Here is a 22,719-nt window from a genome sequence, read left to right as displayed (position 1 = left end):
AGGCTCAGCGGCCATGGCTCACGGGCCCAGCCGCTCCGCGGCATGTGGGATCTTCCCGGACCGGGGCACGAACCCGTGTCCCCTGCATCGGCAGGCGGACTCTTAACCACTGCGCCACCAGCGAAGCCCAGGGAATTGCTTTTTAATAAGATCTCCTGTGGAGTCACATGCATGTTAAAGTTTGAGAAGCACTGAGTTTGTGAATCCTAAATCCATACCCAAATTGTCTGTCGTTTGGATCTTCACTCGCTGAAATAGTGCTCTGCATATAGTCAATAGTTAATGAAAAGATGTTTGAGAAATTCCCTTTGGCACCTAATTAATTCCATTTGAAGAGAGGAGGCCATTTCTGAGAAACCAGCACACACTTACCAATGAGTGGCTTAGACAGAGACAGAAGCATACTAGAAACAAGCAAACAAAACTGTTCTAGACATACACACACGGCTCTGCAGTGTGGGACAGATGGGCATAGTCAGTTTCCTCTCACACCATCCCCCCCGCCCATAATATTCCCTCCCTTCCTCACTCATGCTCTCCTTCATCCAAGCTAGTCTGAAGCTCTTATGTTGAGCTCTGTTTCCTACACAGGATAGTACCACGTGTGTTACGTGTCTTTTGCAGCTCTGTCCTCAAACCCAACATTGAAGAATGAGACACTGTACCATTAAGCCAGGACACAGAAGGAAAACAAAAAGCAATTGGGCACATCAGTACTTCTCACATTTAAATACTGTGACCATCACGACCCAATTCACATCTTATCTCTGACCGTAGCCAAATCCCAGGCCTGGATGTTCATCTGATATTTGCTTTCAGTGGCTCTTCCTACCTAAGTAGGAAGGTAACAATAAAAATTCAGAGCACCCAACTCCCAGTTTCTTCTCTTTGCTCTACCTGACACGATACCCTAAAGTGAAAAGGGCCAGGGGTTGGCAAATGTGGACTGAGTCTGCCGTAACATTATTATGTAATCCAATAACGATAAGATTTAATGAGTCATAATTAAAGTCATAATGTGCTGAGCACTTACAATGTACTTCACAACAATTCTGTGAAGTAAGTAGTAACCCCGTTTAATGAGTGAGGAAATTTGAAGTTGTCAGAAGTTGAATAACTTGCTCAGGAAGCAGCAAAGTTAGAATTCCAACCCACACCTGTCTAAGTCCAAAGCCTCTTAACCACTGAACTAGTATGATCTCTCACTGATCAGAAACTACTCTAAACTCACTGCGTGAGTAGAAAATCATTTTCCGGTTCTGAAGAACCTAGGGGCAGGACAGGAATAAAGATGCAGACATAGAGAATGGATTTGAGGACATGGGGAGGGGGCAGGGTAAGCTGGGATGAAGTGAGAGAGTGGCATGGACATATATACACTACCAAATGTAGAATAGATAGCTAGTGGGAAGCAGCCGCATGGCACAGGAAGATCAGCTCGGTGCTTTGTGTCTACCTAGAGGGGTGGGATAAGGAGGGTGGGAGGGAGACGCAAGAGGGAGGAGATATGGGGATATATGTATATGTATAGCTGATTCACCATGTTATACAGCAGAAACTAACACACCATTGTAAAGCAATTATACTCCAATAAAGATGTTAAAAAAAAAAACATTTTCCTTCTCTGGAAATGTTGCTGGTGGGAGGTCAAGTTAATACAACCTTTCTAAAAAGCAGATTGAAAGTATGTTCCAAGACATTTTTAGACATTAGCATAATTTCTTGCAAGGAAAAACAAATTAGGACAAAAATTTAAGTATAAATATAGTTAGTTAAGAGCATAGATACTGAGACCAGATTGCCTGGATTTAAATCCCAGCTCTACTTCTTATTAGCATTGTGACCTTGGGCAAGTCTCTGTGACCTGGTGTCCAAAATAGGGATAATAATAGCACCTATTTCACTGGATTGTTAGGATATAAGTGGTATCTATTATTTGTATTATCTCAGTGTTTTTTGTAATACCGAACAATTGGAATCAATCTATCTGACCACAGAAAAATGATTAAGTACGCTATGCTGTAGACACAAAGGGAATATTATGAAGTCATTAAAAATAAGGCTTTAAAAGACTATTTAATCACATTTAATGTAAAGTAAAAAGAGCAGGAAACTGTATATATCGTCCCATACCACTCATGTTCATTAAAAGAGCACTTTGTACAGATACAGATGTATAGAAAACAACCAGTAGGAATTACATCAAAATATTAACAAAGAATATATCTGGGTGACGGTGTAGGGTTGGGGGTTTCTTTATACGTTTCTGTACTTTGCAAATCCTCCAGAGCAGTGTTTTTCACACTCTTCACAGGCATATGAATCACCTGGTAATCTTGTTAAAATGCAGATTCTGGGTCAGTAGGTCTGGGATTTTGCAGATTCTCCACCTTTAACAGGTTCCCGGGCGATGCTGGTGCTACAGGCCCAAGGTCTCCACTTTGAGTAGCAAGGTTTTGGAGCAGGGGTCCTCAAACGTGAGTGTGCATCTGAACCAAGTGGGGGTGGGTGGATCCCATGCCTAGAGTTTCTGATTTTAGTAGGTCTGGAGTGGGACCCTAGAAACTGCATTTCTGTTTTGTAGGTGATCCTGATGCTGCAGGTCTGGAAACCATGCTTCAAAAACCACTGCTGTAGACTATATATACATATACTTTTTTCTCAGCATCATAAAGGAGGGGGGAGCACTAAAAAACAGGCCAGCCTTCTCCACTGTTTACAAAATCAAATGCAAACGCTTCATCCAAATGCCTCCATAATCTAACCTGATCATTTCCAGTTACTTTTGTTTAGGCCATAAAAATCACACCACTAATGCCCTAAACACACCCAAGATTCCGAACATCATGCCCTCTGCTGTTTCCTCACTCTGGTTGAGATGCCATTTCCTTCTATCTCCTCATGCCCAGATCTTACCCATCTGTCAAGGCCTTCGAAGGCCATTTCCGGTACAAAGCTTCCCTTCCTTGGGGCTCCACGGGACTTTCTGTTCCTCCCTGATGACACTTACCAATCTCTACCTGGCAGAGTGACTCTGCCGGTGGGTGGTGTATCTCCCCCAGTAGACTGGGAGTTAGTTAATGGTGAGCAGGGCATCCCTTCCTTGACTATCTTTGTCTGCCCCCTGACTTCAGCAAATCCCCAGTAGACAGCCGCCGCTCAGGGCAGACTGAAAGAATGAATGAACGAAGGGATGGAACCTCCCGAAGCAGGGCAGAACTGTCCTGTAAATGGAAATTCGAATGCACGCCCAGCCTTGATGACCGACAGTAACAGGTGTTTTCCATCTCTGATGTCTGATTCATTCTGCACAACTGCCTGCACACCCAGGCTTCGACACACGGCGGCTCCTGGAATCCAGCGCCCTACACGCTGAAGTGCCCACTGTGTTCTGGGCGCCTGGGCAGCCACACACGGAGACACACCTCAGCGACAACCTGCATCCACAAAAAAAAGAGGCCCTGCCACCTTAAAAATATTAACGCCTCACTGCAAAGAACACGCGCGCGCGCGCACACACACACACACAGACCCCCTCCCCCGTGTGCCTCTTTCAGACTAGGCGCGTCTCCGAGGGCTGGATTGAATGGGAAAGAAAGGGCCAGTCTTTGTCATTAATCCTCCCCTCCTTCAGGCGAGCCAAGCTTCTTCCGGGTCAGCGACAATCACCGCCAACCCCAGCAGGCCCTCGGTCCCCCTCACCGCTAGCCCCGGAGCGCGCGAGGGCCAGGTCGCCACCGCCCGCAGGTTGAGGGAGGGGAGGAGGGCGAGGAGGAGAGCGGGCGGCGCGGGAGGAGGGGAGGGAGGGAGGGAGGGAGGAGGGAAGGAGGGGAAGGCAATCCGAGGAGGAGGAGGAGAGAGCAGCCTCCCGCAGCTGGCGAGGAGAATGGGAGTGCGGGACGACAGACCGCCGCGGGGTGTTACGGCCGCGGCCAAGCTTGCCAGGCGTGGGGCAGGCGCCCGGCGCTTTTAAACCCGGGAGGGCGCGGCGGCGGCGGCGGCGGCGGGCGGATCGCGGCGCGCGCTGGGCGCCGGGTGGCGGCCGAATGGAGAGGAAGGGCTCGGCGGCCAAGGGGAACCCGAGCCCGCCGGCAGCCGGCGAGGCTCAACGGCCGCAGCCGCCACTGTGCGTCCCGGGCGGCGGCGGAGGGACCCCGGCGCGGGGCCAGGGTGGCGCGGCTGCGGAGCCAGCCGAGTTCATCCGGCGAGCGCACGAGTTCAAGAGCCAAGGGGCGCAGTGCTACAAGGATAAGAAATTCCGCGAAGCCATCGGCAAATACCACAGGGCGTTGCTGGAGCTGAAGGGGCTGCTGCCGGCCTCCGGGGAACGGGAGCGGGACTCGCGCGCGGCCTCCCCGGCCGGGGCCCCCAACCCCGGGAGCCTCTCGGAGGAGCAGAGCAAGACGGTGGAAGCCATCGAGATCGACTGCTACAACAGCCTGGCAGGTGAGCCGCGCCGCGCCCCCGACCCCTCCTCTCCCTGCCCTCCCGATCTCCCGCCAGGCGCCGGTCCCCATTCCCCAGCCCCGGGCCTCCGGGTGACAGCCGACCGCCGCGGCGCGCCGCGACGCACACGCCCCCGCTGGGACCGTGCCGCTCTGGGAAGGAGAACCTGAAAGGGGGGCGCTTTGGGAAAAGTGTGACTTTTAGGATTATACCTTCCAAAACTCGTTGTCATCTCGCATTCCTCCCCCGCATCCTCGTAAATCTCGCCTATAAATAACTGGACCGAGAGATGGGGACCCAGCCGGCCTGGCGGCGACTGCTACTGCTACTACTGCTCGCCAGTGGCCCTGGGTCCAAATGCGGGCAGCAGCACCCAGGGTGGGCCACCCGCACCCACGGCATGCCCAGTGGCTGCTTGCCTCAGGGATCGTTAGCACCAGAGCTCGCCCTCACCTTCCCCGCAGCTGACCGCATCCCTCTGGGTCAAGTCCTTCCCCAAGTTTCTTTGGCCCCAGTAGCAAAGGGCAGTTTGCTACGATGCCTTCAGCATCTCAAGCAAAATGGATTCCAAAATGCACTTTCTTCTCTCTGAACTCTGCTGGGGCCCGGGTTGCCAGGTGAAGAGAGCGATCTCAATGGAAAGCTAGTCCAAGGTTGGGCTTGAGTTGTGCTGCATTCTAGCTCTTCTCCCTGCCTCACTCCGTGTAGCGCTGGTTCTCACACCAGCTAGCTGCTAGTCTTGAGGAAAACGGAGCCCTTTTATTGGGATAAGAAGGTGAGGTATACATTCCCGAGTACACTTTGGGGGTTAAGGTCAAAGGCGGGCGTTTTAAAAATTAACTTTGGCACAGAAAATTTTAAAGTCTCTAAAACCGGAGGAGTCAGGGTCACTCCAGGGGCTTCATGTGAGAAAGTGGAAGATGTTGGCAGAGGCAATGGCCTTATATTTGAAAAACACTCTCTCTCCTCTTCTCCCACCCCATTTGGTGGGATCTGGGCATGATGCAGCTCCTCTGGCCAGATAAAGGCCATCGCTCCTAATCCTTAATCCTTGAAGTTGCCTAAGCTAGTTCTGGACAGTTGTAGCAGAGTCAAGTTGGGAGAATGGGTGTGGTTGGGGACGGTGGATTTGTCTGGGGCCCAGACAGCTGGGGATGAAAACAAATGTATGGACAATTCTGCTCTGTTCCTAAGTGCCAGTCAGCTCAGTTCCCTTTGAGATCTCTGGGGCCAGCCTACCTCTGCCTTCCCATAACGCCACGTCCAGTGTCATCTCTAGTCAGGCAAAGCCCAGGCACTTTGTAGATTGTTAAGTAGTTTACAAACTTAAAGGATTAATGATAATAGTAGTAGTAGCAATTGTGGAAATGGTGGTGCTGATAGCAGTACTAGTAATAACGGCAGCAGATAAAGTAGTAGGAATACAGCATAGATGGACTATTTCAATCCATCGCAAGGTACACCATGACTCCCTTTATTTCCCGTAAGTCTCTGGCATATTCATTACTGCCTGATGAATATAAAGGGCAGAGTGGCCATGGGGGAAGGAGGGGGCACTCTGGATCACTAATGCAGTGATTTCAGAGTGGTAATAGAGTCTTATATTCAGTGTTTTCCATGGGCATTCTAGAGTTGCCCCTCACCCCATGCTTTGGCTGCCTGCCGATGGCTAGCACTGCCTACTTTCTACCCCAGAATTGGTTACATTTCCAAGGTGAAACCTAAGCTGTGTCCTTGGTCAGGCCAGCCCACTCAGGGCAGGGCTAAGATCTGGACGGTTCCTCCACTTCCATACCCACCCCTCCACACACTTTGGAAAACTTTAGTGGCGAGAGAATGGAAAGTAGCAATGGCAGATTTCCCCCTCTGCTGCCTTCTCCGGTGCGCACCACTTATTAATATTAATAACTTGTGGATTACAAAAGTAATGCTTACCTATAAAATGTATTTTCGTTTAGAAAATACAGAATTACCTTTAATCCCACCAACCTAAAGAAATCCATTGTGATATATTTCCTTCCTGTATTTTTTTCTATACCTAAACATAAACTATTTACAAAGCTAAGGACCTCCCGTATCCTGTTTTTATTCCCACTTGCCATCATTGTGTCAGAGCATTTTTACGTTTCACTAAAATATTTTTGTGAAGATTATTTTAAATGGCAACCCAAAATTTGTAAATGTGTGTTTACAATGAGCATTTGATGGAAAGAGAAAGAAAGATGATCGCTGTTATTGCTGTTAGAACCAGAACAGTGCAGCGTGGCCCATAAGATAATCTACCCCCCCCACACCCCACCCCCGTGCCTGATTAAAGGGAGGAGACAGCAACTGCAAGTTTGTTCCAGCAAAAAGGCAACTGGCCCTTCCACTGGGGCTGCAGTGCTGGCTGAGCAGCCCAGTGGGCTTCAGGAGAGAGCAGTCTGAAGATGTTGGTTCTCTCAAGGACCTGTCCTTCCACACAGCTGTGCATAGAGGGAGAGGTTTGGGGTTTAGAAGCAACATGAACTAGCCCAGAAACACCTGGAGGATTAGGCTGTGTTGCTAAGGGCATCTCAGCACCAAACAAAAGACTATTATGAGGCTTCGGGAGGAAACCTAGGTTCAGTGGACCCTTGCACTCTTAATGGAAGACTCCAAGAGAACAGCAAGGGGGCGGTTAGAATCTGTTAAGAGATGTTAACCTAAAAATCCATTTGGATGACTTGAGGTGACCACTTGAAGGGTGTGCAGGCAACGTGCAAAGTGCCTGTGGCTGTGGTCTGTTCTGCCTCGGAGTTCCTTCTGATTAGTAGGGATCTGGCCAGGGGTGCAAGACCCCCAGATTTGATTTTGCATGTCTTATTCTCTAAGAAATTCAAGGAAGGAAATGAGAAGCATCTTCTTCCTTCAGAATTTCTAATGACTTTGATGCAATGATTAGAACAGATATTCTGCCTGGGAAGATGTAGACATGTGATTCTTAGCAAGGCTGCGAAAGAAGCATGTACTGGCCTGTCGATCAACTCCCACTGACCTTGAGCAAGACACAGGACTCCCCTGGGGCCTTGGAATGGTCTGTGCAAAACCTCTTGAAGGACAGAACCTTTTGCTTTACAGCTGTTCCTGTGGGGCTGTAGTGGCCCCAGCTGGGTTTGATCAAAATGTTGCAATGCATGACTCTGTTGGTATTTTCAAATGATGTTCAGGACTCAAATGCCCACAGTGGAGATGGGTGCTGACAGGCCATGGCATTGGATCTGAAGGCTAGACGAGAGTCAGCTTATGTCCCTATTCCTGGCATACCTCGTGACTTTGTATAAGTCCCTACCACATCATTTTACCTCCATTTTCTCATCCATTTAGAGCTATGTTTGGGCGGGGTTTTTTTTTTGTTTTGTTTTGTTTTTTACCAGAGGGGCAGATAATATCCATTGATGCCAACTGAAAGTCACAGGACAGGGGAGTGACAAGGCCTAAAGAAGTCACGCAAGAAAAAGGCCTGGATGGGAGCCAGCTTTATCAGTGCTTGTGGACGTGTCTTGAAGCCATGGGACCGGGCCAGCTACATAATTTGTGAGGCCCAGAGCAAAATGAAAATGTGGGGCTCCTTGTTCAAAAAAGCAGGAAAAAGTTGTCATTAAAAGTTTTAAAAGATAAAGTTTTTCCCCTTTCTTTCATGGTTTCTCTCTCGACTGGAATGGTGTTTTTATCTGCTATTTAATGTCATTTCAAGAAAATTACAATTTTAAATTATTGGCATGAATTTACTATTCATCTTTATAGTGTGCAATGCCAGTTTTAAGTGGAAATATAAAAACACTTAACTGGTATATGAAATCATGTCAGTTACACAATTCACGTTTCGTAGCTTGTACATGCATATGTAGTTTATTCTTTTTTTTTTTTTTTTTTTTTTTTGCGGTACGCGGGCCTCTCACTGTTGTGGCCTCTCCTGTTGCGGAGCACAGGCTCCGGACGCGCAGGCTCAGCGGCCATGGCTCATGGGCCCAGCCGCTCCGCAGCATGTGGGATCTTCCCGGACCGGGGCACGAACCCGCGTCCCCTGCATCGGCAGGCGGACTCTCAGCCACTGCGCCACCAGGGAAGCCCTGTAGTTTATTCTTACTGGAACCATGGAAATGCGGACAAAATGAACTCAACTGCTTTTATTTCCCTTTTTATATGCATACTTTATAGGTGTCCTTTCTACCAGTCTTGGCTTTCTGATGAATAAGGAAAGGAAAAGGAGCTATTCCATACTCCTACCCTAGTCTTTCCTCCTCTGTCATCATTTTCAGCATAAGTGGCTGGCTAGTACAGGGCACTTAAGCAAGAAAGGATGTGATGGGGTTTTAGGTTATTTTTGTTTCTTAGAACACCATTGCTCTCTTTCTGCATTTGAAGCAATTTCTGGCTTGAATGGAAAGCCTGGCCTCTTCGGCTGTCAACGTGTGTGCTTACTTAGTTATTGACCTAAGCCTCTTGTTTGTTGCTGAACTCCCCTGCATTGTGGATCCACTGGAATTCCGTGCTCATGGGGCATCGTGAATGCTATATACTACATGGGCCTGCAAAGAATAGTTGTACCTCTGTCTTCTGCTCAACTTCATGCTCCATTATCCAATCAGGCTTCACTTCCAAAACACAGTTTCAAAGGTAAAATAATTAGAATTTCAAGAAGTCAACAGCAGAGCATTAAACCAAATACAAGGCCCTTCTGAGCATGGGTCTTATGTGACGGCACCCTTAAAGCCACCCCTGCAATGGGACACCAGAAGATGACTGAGTGTATACATCTAAGGTGGACAGAATTAGATATAGACCCTGAGGCAGATTCTAAGACAAAAGATACCCCACAGAAATTGGTGTGGGAACCAGAGAACCAAGCAGGAAGATGGATAAATTACAAATGCAAGAACTCAGTGAGAAAAAAAAAAAAAAGAGGTCAAGAGCTAGAGACAAGCAGTAACCTGGTAGCCAGAAGATGAATTGTTGGGATAAGAGCTGGCAAAGGAGGGGAAAGAAGAGGGGCTTCATGCTAAGTTACTCAGTCAGGATGCTGCCATCTGGATGGGAGAGTTTGACTGGTCAAGCCATTGTTAACCTGAGGCTGTTCCTCAGGCAGCCCCTTGGCCAATAAATCTTAAGCCTGTAAATGTGGCTTCAAAGATCATCTTCCAAGAAAGGATGTGAGAATTGAAACTTGTAGAATGCTTTCAAGGAGAGAAAATTCTGAATGTGGACTTTGGGCTGAGTTTCTAAAGTGGATTCTGAAGTTCCTTAGTTTACCTGCAAAAGTAATGAGTTGGGTGGCTCGTAGCCAGAAACTGTCTAAGATATCTTCAAGTAAGAGTCCCTACAGCCAAAAGGCATGGGAGTGCCCCATCCAAGGCAAGGGCACTTGGCTGCAGGATGGACAGGAGGGCCAAGGTGTGGAGCAGCCCAAAGCTTCACAGGTTGGGAGTGACCTTCAGATGGGACATCCTCTCCTGCCAGCTCTTCTCTTTCTTCACTAGGTTGTGCCTCCTCCAAAGAGCTGGGATAAAAGCCAAATGTTTCAACCAACCAGCCAACCAGCAATTTCCTAATTCCCAGATATTTGGCTTTGGGAAGTCAGAGGTCCATGCTGGGACCAGAGTTTGCCATTATCACCAATGCGATTAGTGTGGTCCATTCCTAATTACATAGCAGCAAGCACAGCTCTAGCACAGACAGTGGTACCAGACATTTGAAAAGCCAAAGATAGGGGCTTCCCTGGTGGCGCAGTGGTTGGGAGTCCGCCTGCTGATGCAGGGGACACGGGTTCGTGCCCCGGTCCGGGAAGATCCCACATGCTGCGGAGCGGCTGGGCCCGTGAGCCATGGCCACTGAGGCTGCGCGTCCGGAGCCTGTGCTCCGCAACGGGAGAGGCCGCAACAGTGAGAGGCCCGCGTACCGCAAAACAAACAAACAAACAAAAAAAAACTGCCAACGATAGGGGAATTCCCTGGCAGTCCGGGACTGGGCTCGGTGCTATCCCTGCCGGGGCCCTGGGTTCGATTCCTGGTCAGGGGACTAAGATTCCGCAAGCCACGTGGTGCGGCAAAAACAAACTTTAAAAAAAAGCCAAAGATAATACGACAGAAGATTAAAAGAGTTTAGTCTTGGCGTTCATATGGCCTTGAAATGATCATAAGCAGTGTAAAGCTCATTATCTTCCTCTTAAACATACACACACATTTTCATATCAGCAATGAAATGATGCCATGTCTGGTAGGACTCAAAACCAACAGTTCCCAAATATTTTTTAAAAAGAAGCAGGATGTAGGAGCTATACTCAATATTTTGTAATAACCTATAAGGGAAAAGAATCTGAAAAAGTATGAGATTATATATAATATATATATATTATATATAAAACTGAATCACTTTGTTATACACCTGAAACTAACACAACATTTGTAAATCAACTATACTTCAATTAAAGAAAAAGAAAAAAAAAGGAAGGGGAATGTGTAGTGCCAAGGAGAGCTGACTTGAACTAAAAGAATCCTGGGTTGAAATATATCCAAGTGGACCTTCTCTTCTCTTTCAGCCAAAAGGATTTTAAAACAGCACTGAAATTACAGACAGTGTTTACAGAGAGGAAGCTTGTGGAGCAAAGTTTCCCTGCCACAGTGTGGCTGTGGGAAAAGAACAAAAGTGCTAAGGAAGTGCTAACTAGCTAGCTCGAGAGTTATGGAAAACCAGAATTACGATTTCAGATTTGGTTATGACTCCATACCTTACAGAGGTGTGTGAATTTCCTTGTCAACATTACCACCTTGTTATCAGCGTGAGCTTAGGCATTTCCAAAAATAAGGATACTCACCACTACCTATAGTGACTTATTTAATAACCACCACCACAAAACAACAACTATAATAATAATAGCAGTAACAATAATGGTAGTAAAGACTACCGTGAGGAGCCCAGCTCCTGGCACCCAGTAGATGTTCCACAAATGTGTTTGAAAGGAGTGAAAATGCTTATCCCAGCATCTGTCTCATTAAGGATCCAAGAAATTCAATCATTTCATTAATATTCATTGAGCAACTAATAGGTGCTAGACGCTGGGCCTTGAGGGCTGGGAACACAGGAGTAAACATAAAGAACAAGGTCACTGCCTTTCATGAACTTGCATATGTACCTGTATAACTTTGTGAGAAAGAAAACTCAAGCTGGAGCAGTTAAGTCCCTTGCCCATGGTCACACAGTAGTATGTGGCAAACTGGGATTTCTCATCTGCCAGGTCTGTAATTCCAAAGCCTATAGTCCTAACCATTCACCCCACAACCTCCATCTTTAGAAGTTTCTTCCTTAGGTACTAAAATTTGCCTCCTTGAAATTTCTATCAATCCATCCATAGTCTATCTATCTTTTGAAGCAACAAAAAATACATCTCATCACTGTAACAAGGAAAAGCCTTGACATTTTTAGGGCAACTCGCTTGCCCATCCTCCAGTCTTGTCTTCTGTAAGTTATTCCTTTTACCATGATTGTGCCTTGTGTGATTAGGATTCCCATTCCACGACCATCCTGGGTGGTTAAGGGGAAACTGTCCTGCTCTCTGTAACCAGGTTCTATGTCACTAGGAAGGTGACCTGAGAGGAATGAGAATCTGATGAGTCATAATTTCTAATGAGCCTGGAGGCTTACAGAAGCCCCACCCATACCTCCCCTAGTTTTTATCCCCTTTGCTCCAGAGTGTGTGAATTCCAGTTTAGAGGTCTTGAGAAATTTAAGTGGATGTGGTAAGAGTAGGAATTCATTTCAGCCATTACTTTTCAGTAACCAGTTTGTGGATACAATGACGGGAAGTGACCCATTAGAAGAATAACATCTGGACTTGTGCAGATGCATTACTCCAGACCTGGTCAGTTTTAATGTCATGAGAGTGATGATACCATCATTTAAAAATATGTTCTGGTTTAAGTGCTAAACGAGATTGGACACAGTATTATTCTGTGTGGCATGGAACATTTTCTCTCCTAACATCCTGTAAAGTAGTAGTTATTTTTTAGTTTGTGTTTTTATGACTGGCTGATAAGTTCTAACTTTGTGAGCCGAAACCTCATCTCCCAAGAAACAAAAACAACCCCTCCCCCAAACCCAGCAGTAAATAGACCAGTTGGCCCTGTGTCTAGTGGGACGGGAACTAAGGGAGACTCGTGTGACAGCTGGTGGCACATTCGCTACATATGTGAACTTAATCTGGTCTTGAGTTTCCTCACATATTAAATGGGTATAATCATGCCAGCCTGACTCGCAAGATAAGGGTGAAAAGCAAGAAGATAACGTATGAATGTACTTTATAAACTACAAAGTATTAGAAGTGTAAATTATCCTTTTAAGTGGGCAGGGATATTTAGGAGAACAAAAAAAAGAATAGAAATAAGAAGTGGGAACTGGGGCTTCCCTGGTGGCGCAGTGGTTAAGAATCTGCCTGCCAGTGCAGGGGACATGGGTTCAAGCCCTGGTCTGGGAAGATCCCACATGCCGCAGAGCAGCTAAGCCCGTGCGCCACAACTACTGACCCTGCGCTCTAGAGCCCGCGTGCCACAACTACTGAGCCTGCGTGCCACAACTACTGAAGCCTGTGCGCCTAGAGCCCATGCTCTGCAATAAGAGAAGCCACCGCAATGAGAAGCCCGCGCACCGCAACGAAGAGTAGCCCCGCCTCGCCACAACTAGAGAAAGCCCGCACATAGCAATGAAGACCCAACGCAGCCAAAAATAAATACATTAAAAAAAAAAAGTGGGAACAGCCCAATGAAGGAAATTTTCACCTTTAATTCTAACAGTTTTAAGACAAAAGAGATACTTGAGTAGTACCTACTAGGAAAACTCTCTTGATGCGTGGTTTCTGCATTAAATATCTATTGATGCTGACTCTCCCATTTTGTTTCAAACGCACACAAAAAAACTGCTCCCCAAATGCACGTACTCCACCAAAAAAAGCACTTGCTAATACAGTAAAACAAAAGCGTTTCTGATGAGCAGAATGCGAGGGACGTTCTTTGAAAGTCTTCAGACGTCCCCATCAAAGACACAGCGGAAGCGTGACTTGGTAAAGAGTGACGTGGACAGCAAGTTCTGTCTCTAACTCACCAGCTGCCTTGGGTCAAGGAATTTTACCTCTTGGGCCGTAGTTTTCTGATGTCTAAAAACCGAGGGTTGGAGTTCAGGGTCTCAAAGGTCCTTTCCAGCTCTGGAAAGAATAATTCTCCATTCTTTCTGAACTGGGTGGCCATTACCCAGAATGGGAGAGTTCCGTGTGGACTGATAGAGACCAGTCTCCAAAATCTTATTACGTGAAAAGGCAGAATGCAAAACAGTGTTTATTTGCTTTGTGTCTGAAAAAAGAAAAAAGATATAAACTAGCATCAACATATACTCTAGTACAATACTTGCTTTCAAGAAGATTATCTGAAATTATGCAAGTGGAGCTGTTCACTTCACTTGAATAGGGACTGGGCAGAGAAATTGAGGAGAGACTTTCACTTCTTTTTTTTTTTTTAAAGATTAAGACTTGATTGTTTTTAGAGCAGTTTAAGGTTTACAGCAAAATTGAGGGGAAGGGACAGAGATTTCTCATATACTCCCTGCACCCATACATGCCTAGCCTCCCCCGTTATCAGCACTCCCCACCAGAGGGGTACATTTGTTACAGTTGGTGAATCTGCACCGACACGTCATGATCACCAAAAGTCCACAGTTTACTTCGGGTTCACTCTTGTGTTGTACATTCTGTGGGTTTAGACAAATGTATGATGACATGTACCCATCACTGTGGTACCATACCGAGTGCTTTCACTGCCCTAAAAATCCTCTGTGCTCTGCCTCTTTATGTCTTACGCCCCACCCTTGGCAACCACTGATCTTTTTACTGTCTCCATAGTTTGCCTTTTCCAGAATGTCCTATAGTTGGAATTATACAGTGTGTAGCCTTTTCAGACTGGCTTCTTTCACTTAGTCATATGCATTTAAGGTTCCTCCATGTCCTTTTTTAACTTTTTATTCTAAATCTTTCCATAGTGCATGACTTTTCTAAGTATATGCATTATTACTTTTATTTTTTACGAAAAACGATGACAGGATTATCTGTGTAGAAAGATTATGGGTAGTTTTGCTTTCTTCTTTTATATTCCCGAAGAAAACCTACCTCATGCACATAATTTTTAATGCCGTTCTGGACATTATCTGTGCCTTGTCTAATCCTGTCAGACTGTAACACCAAAGATGTCAAGCAAACTTATCCCAAGCCTCAGACTTTCTCTTAGTTTCCCATAATATGACTTATCCTTTCTGCAGTGCCCACCACCCCCATGCACACATAGGGCTGGATCCTGGCAGCATGGTACCCCACAGTAGGGAGACGCCCCTTTGGACTCAGTAGCACGTGAGTGACGGTTTGCATCTGCTGGTGAGGCAGGGAAGAAAGTTGGGTCAGAGCTTGTGATACAAACTGGTCCTGAGCATTAGTGATGTGCCGCTGGTGTGGAGGAAGGGACCGTACGGGTGGTCCATGTCCAAGATGCTTGTTGGCCCCTGAGTCTAGGAAGTCCTGCCCATCGATAGCTCAGACACAGCACCCAGAAGGAAGCTCACTCAATCATCAGATCTTTATTGGATACTTGCCATGGCTCTTCACAGCCCAAATCTCAAATCCACTGTGTTCGCCTCAAAACATGGCATGCGGTTGTGGGAACAGGGTTCTAATCTAGAGTCTGCCGTCAACTTGCTCCGTGACTTTGGAAAAGTCACATCACGCTGAGCCTCAGTTTCCTCATATGTAAACAATCGGTGTTGGGTCACATGCCCTCCGAGTCCCCTTTCGGAAGTGCTGAACTGTCTAGGAGTTTGAAGACCCTTTAGCTCCCCTCTCCCCCACCTTCTAGCCTCTCTGGTTACGTGGTATTTGCCCTGTTGGCATGGAAAGATGGCAGGAGAGGCAATAGGAACAGGAGAGGTGTTGCTGGGGTCACAGAAGGATGGAGGGAGAGGTGATCAGAACAGGAGAGGTATTTTTTAAAGTCTAAAAAGAGAACAAGATGGCATTTTGGCTTCTGAGATTTTCCCCCATCCTGGCTCAGAATTCCTGCCAATGGGCATGACATGTGTCCTTGGCCAGAGCTAACAAGGTAAAGATACTATCAGGCAATGGGTTTCTTCTGAATGTTTCTGGGTATATACTCATTGTCATATTCCAGATGGCCCAACTGGCCCTTCCAAAGTCCCACTTCTAACCCAAGAAAGGGTGTTAATGAAGACAAACAGTAATCCTGTCCTACCTTCTTCCTACTACTCCACTTCTCTCTGTGTATATACCGCAATGAAGTCGATAAGAGTTGGGGGCCGTGGATGGGATAACTTGTAAGTATGCTGCTGTAGCACCCAAGTCTGCTCCTTCCCTCATGAACAGGAGCATGTGACAGGCACCAAAAGGCTGAGCTGACCTCAGGCTTTGGCGTTACAACTCTCTTGAGCAGATTTCGATATCCCTTAAAGGACTATCAACATAAGCTTTTAGCTTATAAGAGTTTTAGACTGGTTTTTCACTTGAGCTCTTTCAAATGCCACTTTCACAGCCAAGTAGTGGCCAACAGAGGGTGAATAAGAAGAATATAAACTCCTTGAAGATATCAATATCTTTTGAATGCTCTCCATTTCCTTACAAAGCCCCGGCACAGGCCGTGATGAATGAATCCTCATCGAATACGTTTACGAAGAGCCTGTACCCAGGATTGTGTGGTGATGGTGAGAGGGATGCAGCAGCCCTTGAATGCTGGGGACATCCATGTGAAGAATTCGAAGGGCGGGAAACAAAGGGCAGCTTGGGAATGGTGTAAAGAGACGTCCAAGAATAATGTCGCTAAAACAAAACAAAAGAAACACTTCGCAATGTTTATTTGAATCCATGTTAAGCATGTGCTAGATTGGAAAAATAGAAGGTCAGAAATTCATGTGAATGGAATCAGAGGAGATTTAGCCCATGGGATAAAGGCAGACGATCCCTGGTCATGGGAACAGCATCAGCAGTGATGGGGAAACTCTATCTAGGCGCCAGGCAGGGCAAGAATGATGTGAATGAAGATACTGCCACTTGAAGGGTGCTGGCTTCCTGAGTCAGCAGGAAGTTGTCATAGCTTCCCAGTGCCTTAGACTTGGAAAAGACCTTCAGGAATCAGTGAGTCCAGGTCTCTTTACCCACCAGCTCTGCTGGAGGGGAACCAATGTGGGCTTGGGCTTAGACAGTCCTGGCTCTTTCCCTAAAACTCAAATGGCCTTAGCAAATCACTTAACTTCTTTAAGCCTCAGCTCTTGGAAGCAGGACTAATAAGACCTATTTTCCCAGAGTCACTGTCAAGGTCAAGTGAGTCATGAAACGCTATATAAGTGTTTGGTATTGCTACTTCCTGAGCATACAATGTGTGTAAACCAGTATGATGTAGCTTTGCTGTGTGAGGGTTTACAGATGCCCTACAGATGCTTGTCTGGAAAGCAAAGAAGGTATATGTCATAAATAGCTACCATGATGGGCATGAGCTGAGTCTGTGGCTGTGAAAAATGATTTTATTCATTGGGAAACAAAAGGGCCCACCTGATGACTGTACCTGTAGATCTGGCCTCATTATAAAAAGACCACCCTACATGTTCTGTGAAAGTGTTACCATCAGGGAGGGTTGTACTATAATTCACAGGTATTAGAAAGATGGTAACTTCCCAGCAAGTTAGAAATAGAGGGGAATTACCTGATCTTGATAAAGAGCATCTACCAAAAAAACTAAAGCTAACATCATACTAATGATGGTGAGAGACTGAATGCTGTCCACAACTCTTCATAGCAGCATCATTCATAATAACCAAACACTGGAAATGGCCCAGATGTCCTTCAACAGATGAACGGTCAAACAAACTCTGGTATGCCCATACCATGGAATACTACTCAGCAACGAAAAGGAATGACCTATTGATACTTGTAACAGCTTGGATGCATCTCAAGGGGATTATCTCAAGATTATGCTAAGTGAAAAAAAGCTAATTCTCAACAACTTCATACTATATGATTCCATTTATGTAACACTTTGAAATGACAAAATTTTAGTCATGGAGAACAGATTAGTGGTTGTCAGGGGTGAAAAAGGAGGTGGGGATACAGGAGAGATATGGATGTAGTTATAAAAGGGCAACGGGATCCCTCCTGTGATGGAACTGTTCTGTAACTTAACTTTGGGGGTAGACACAGGAAACCACGTATGTGATAAATGGTATAGAATTAACACACACACACACACACACATGAGTACAAGTGAAGCTGGAAAACCTGAATAAGATCTGCAGATTCTATCAGTGTCAATATGGTAGTCAATATATTATACTATAGTTTTATAAGATGTTATCATTGGGGACACTGGATAAAGGGTGCAAGGGATCTCTGTATTATTTCTTACAACTGTATGTGAATCTAATATTATCTCAATAAAAATTTCAATTAAAAAATAATACTGTTGGTGTTAGTCTGGCCAGCAGCAGCTAAGATGGATGTTGTTTCAGGAAGAAACCAGAGATGTGTCATGTCAGCCCTATTAGGATCACAGCCGACTCTCAATGGAATTGGAGATGCAGGTGGTTTTAGGACTTAAAAAAGAGAAGCCTTGGTGGAAACTTTGCACTTGGTTTTGTTTGTTTGTTTTTGTCTTTGAATGCAGAGACATAAGAGGGGTAGAGGGTCCCGGAGAGTTATATAGGAAGCTTCCAAATGAGATGTATACAGATAAAGTATACAAATAAAATGAGCACAGTTTGGTACCGACAGAGTCCCACAGTTGCACCTGGCAAGAAGCAGAACTCAAGCCTCAAAGCTGTCTAATGAAGAAACTGAATTAAAATTCATTATAGGCAGTTGAACATTCTAAGACAGCACTGTGGGTAATGCTTAAGATCACGGTCTCAGGTGACAGATGGCTTAGAATCAAATCCCGGCCCTTATGCATATTAGCTTTGTGACCTTTGGCAAGTGACTGAACTTCCTTGGGCCTTAGTTTCCCCATCTAGAAAATGGGCAAAATACTAGAACCTACCTCATAGGCTGTTGTCCAGATTAAATGGGTTAATGCTTAGAACACTCCCTGGCCAATTCATGCTTGATCAAGGTTACCTGCTCTTACTCTTACTACCCTTCTGGGAGGATAGATGAATACTGCCTATGGTGCAAGGCTAGATTCTCCTGAGCTCATCAGGAAGCATCTCAGCGTTCTACCCTGTTTCTTCATTTCCTTGGCTTGGGCTCCTATTCACCAGTCAGAAGTCTCTAATCACTAAGAAGGAAAGAACCCAAAATGTCACATGTTGACTGTCGGAGAACAGCTGTTTGCCTACATGTGCAGATTTCCTGGCTCTAGGGCATGGCTTTCTGGGACCTGTTTGCCCTTGTGGGTAATCCTGGGGCCTCCCATGGTTATCCTGGGCTCTCACGGTTTAACCAATAGATGATCCTGAAGAAACATACATCGAAAATGGTAGAATGTAAAGTACTAGCTCAGGTGAGGCGGCCCACCTGCAGGTGCTCACTGGGGACTTTTTAAAAATGTGGATTACGGGGACTTCCCTGGCGGTCCGGTGGGTGAGACTCCACGCTTCCAATGCAGGGAGCGCAGGTTCCATCCCTGGTCGGGGAACTGAGATCCCACATGCTGTGCAGCTCAGCCGAAAAAAAACAGACTTAAGAAAACAATGTGGATCACAGAGTTCCGGAATCTCCATGTTAACTAATGACGATCAGTTAGCGTGGATGATTTAATGAGAAACACTGTGGGGTTCTCATCAGATGTCAGGGAAACCCTGACTTTTCTCAGCCCGCTCACAAGCCTTCAAGGTGGGGAGCAGCCATAATTACCTTCATTTTTACCCACTTCAAAACTGAAACTCTGAGAGGCGAGCTGTCTGAACCCAAGGATGCCAGGTGAATGCTAGTGCTGGGGACATTGTCTTGTATCCACTAACTCAGAGGCACTGAAACTGGCCAGCGACTTCTCCATAAAAATATTTCCGTCTTCTCTCGAAGGCTCTTTCATGCCCTATAGAGTCAGGAACAAGGCCTATTCATTTTCCTGCCCCAGCTGGCTTTTAGAGCTCCTAGCTTTCCCAAATTATTAGGACTCCAGAGGAGCCCAGCAACTTTGGGTCTGTCTGCCAACCCATCCAAAAAGCTGTCAGTGAAATACCGGCAGTGGTACCCAATCATCTACTCGTGATGAGAGAAGGGCTGAGAGCAGCAGGAGGCAGCATTCACGTCTGCAGTTTAGGGATGGAGATGGGTGGGAGGAGGGTACAACCAACTGTTGACTCAGAGGCCGTCTAATCTATAAGTGAAAAGAAAATAGTCCCAGAACCCTACCCCATTCTTTCTCTAAGCCCCCTTTTCTGGCTGCAAAGCTGCTTTTATCATGTTCTCTGCACATACCCACCTACCCCCGATAGGAAAACACACCTTTGAGCACACTTTTGCAAGGAAAACTGGTAAGTAAAACCAAGCATCAAACCTAGGTGTGGGAAACATTTGTGGCAAGTGTGAGTTTATGTACATCCGAGACCATGAAAGGAAAAAGGAGAAATCGGGGATGGGCTCTGCCCTCGCCGCACAGGTTTGGGGGCGGAGCATTTTTGCTGATCTCTGAATCGGCTCATGTCCACGGAGCATTTGCCGTGGGCCCAGCGCTGCATCCAGTGTTGTGGTGCACTTTCTCACTTCATCCTCAGAATAGACCGGTGAGTTCGATAGAGTTGCTGTCTTTATTTCAGAGACGAGGAAACGAGTCTTAGAGAGGGCCAGTCACTTTCTAAGGCCGCCTAACTGGCCAGGGGCAGTCAGGATTAGAACCCAGGTCTGCCTTACCCCTAAATTCTTCATCTCCCTTAGAAAGTAGACATCTCTTTGTGCAAACTGGGGTTTGCCCATCTCCTTCCAGCTGTCTTCTTTGCCCTCCCCACAACCCAGTGAAATAAAAGCAAGCCAAACATAGATTATTTCTGAAATGAAGATTCCTAGGCGTTTGGGAGGGCCCAAGGCTCTAAGTAAACAGCCACTGTCAAGGGGAAAGATCTGCGTGTTACGTGGCAAAGGCCACGCAGACAGGCACACACCCTGACCTAGTAATTGTAACCCTGGGATTATAGGTTATATTTAACATAAACAAAACCTCCATGAGTATATTTATCATAAAGTTACTTCAGTATCTAAAATGTAGAGGCAACGTAAATGTCCAGAAAGAAAAAAAAAGAGAGAAATCAAGAAAAGAAAGTTGTTTTCAGAACTCTGAGTAAGCATTCGTGTACAAAGAGAGGAAAATCAGTACTTTTATGGAAAGGTAAAATTGGGTGGGTCATAGCAGTCCTGGATATGAAGCCTAATAAGTAAAAATACCCATCATTTCACTGCACACACTACATTCCCATTGCTCTGCCACAGAAAGACCCTCTGTCATTTTGCAATATATACAAACGTCAAATCACCATGTTGTACACCCGAAATGAACATCATGTTATGTCAACTTTACCTCAACCTTTTTTCAATTTTTTTTTCTTTTTTTATTTTCTTTGGCCACACCGCATAGCATGCAGGATCTTAGTTCCCCGACCAGGGATTGAACCTGCACCCCCTGCAGTGGAAGTGCAGATTCTTAACCACTGGACCGCTAGGGAAGTCCCTACCTCAATTTTTAAAAAAAGAATCACGATGCTAAAAAAAGAAAGAACCTCTAAATTACCCTCCAAAATATATCTGACCTATTCTTGAAAATTGGCTTTAAATTAAGCTGTAGTTTCCTGCACTGTGTGTAGGATTCAAAATGGAAATTTCCTCTGGTTAACATAACACGTTGCTGGGGAAACCACATTCGACCAGTGATTTCCTAAAGAACTAGCATTTATGAGAATCAGTGTTTGTGCCCAGCGCTGTGTGGGGCATATAACATACATTAATTACTTCATTTTATCATCACAAGAGTCTCTACAACGTAGGTATTATTATCTTCATTTAACACATGAGAAGAAGGAGACCGAGGGAGAGGAAGTAACCTGCCCAAGGGCCAGGGCTAGTGCGTGGCAGAGCTTGGATTCCAGCCTGGGACCGTGTCTCCAGATCCAGCACTGACGCAGCCAGAACACCCCAGAACCGGCACAATCCCATGTGCCTATTCCGTGTGGTTAGGACCTATACCAGTTGTTAAATATCCCGAATGTCACCTCTATCCTGATCTAAGCTCTTTCCACTTGACTCCTATGCCAACGCCCCTTGAAATCAATTTGAAAATGGGTCAGATAATTTGATTTGGGAAAATCTCCCCCAGGAACGTCATAGCCAATTCCTGGGCCCACTTCCCAAAGAAATGACCAGCAAGGTGTATTCGTTTCCTAAGGCCACCATCATAAAGCACCACAAACGGCATGGCTTAAAATAACAGAGAAACACTGTCTCACAGTTCTGGAGGTTAGGAGCCCAAGATGAAGGTGTTGGTAGGGTTGGCTCCTTCCGAGAGCTGTGAGGGAGAATCTGTTCCAGGCCTCTCTCTTAGCTTCTGGTAGCCTCTGGCATTCCTTGGCTGTAGGTGGCCACCTTCTCCCTGTGTCTCTTCACATCGTCTTTTCTGTGTGTGTCTGACTCTGTGTCCAAATTTCTCCTTTTTATACGGACACCAGTCGTACTGAATTAGGGTCCACCCTACTGACCTCATTTTGACTTGATCACCCCTATGAAGACTCTCTCTCCATATGGGATCACATTCTGAGGTGTTGAAGATTAGGACTCCAACATACCTTTTTGGGAGGACACGATTCACCTCCGAACAGGGAGCAGCCTCATGAAGCAGGTTCCCCCTCCTCACTCCTGGCCCCAGATGGGTCTCTCCTTCCCTCCCATACAGCCCATGCTTCCCTCCCGTCCAGCAGGTAAGGGCAAATGGTAGTGAATCGGCTGTCAGAAGAAAACCAATGGCTACATGAACTTGGTCTTCCTCCTCCCATCCAGTTTCCTTTCATCTCATGCCAACAAGTGGCGTTTTGCCCGGGCTGTCACCATGCCCTGCATGCACCAGGAAAAACAGAAACAAAACAGGTGGCAGAGCCAGGAGAGCCTGACGTGTTTTAGCCTGAGGTCTCAGTGTGGTTGCCTTGGGGAACATCAAACTTATGATTTCCTCTGTCTCTGTGTGTGAGTGCTTGGGGCTGTTTAAGTTTCTGATTCTCTTTCTCCTACCGAAGAGTCCTCTGCGG

The 22,719-nt window shown here is 46.2% G+C and overlaps 1 protein-coding gene across 1 annotated transcript in view; it reads left to right on the top strand.

Moving 5' to 3' along the window:
• The first annotated feature begins 3,887 nt into the window (after positions 1-3,887).
• The window catches only part of TTC9 (tetratricopeptide repeat domain 9), a 29,227-nt gene continuing 10,395 nt past the window's right edge, over positions 3,888-22,719 (top strand). The window contains exon 1 of the mRNA XM_060003394.1: positions 3,888-4,446. Within this exon, the coding sequence (XP_059859377.1) occupies positions 4,047-4,446 (400 nt within the window). The 5' untranslated portion in view covers positions 3,888-4,046. The remainder of the gene's footprint in view (positions 4,447-22,719) is intronic.

The sequence above is a fragment of the Delphinus delphis genome, chromosome 2 (genome assembly GCF_949987515.2).
Source record: "Delphinus delphis chromosome 2, mDelDel1.2, whole genome shotgun sequence".
In the NCBI taxonomy this organism is placed as follows: Eukaryota; Metazoa; Chordata; class Mammalia; order Artiodactyla; family Delphinidae; genus Delphinus; species Delphinus delphis.
Note: the sequence above shows the minus strand (reverse complement) of the source record. Positions and strands in the feature narration are given on the sequence as shown.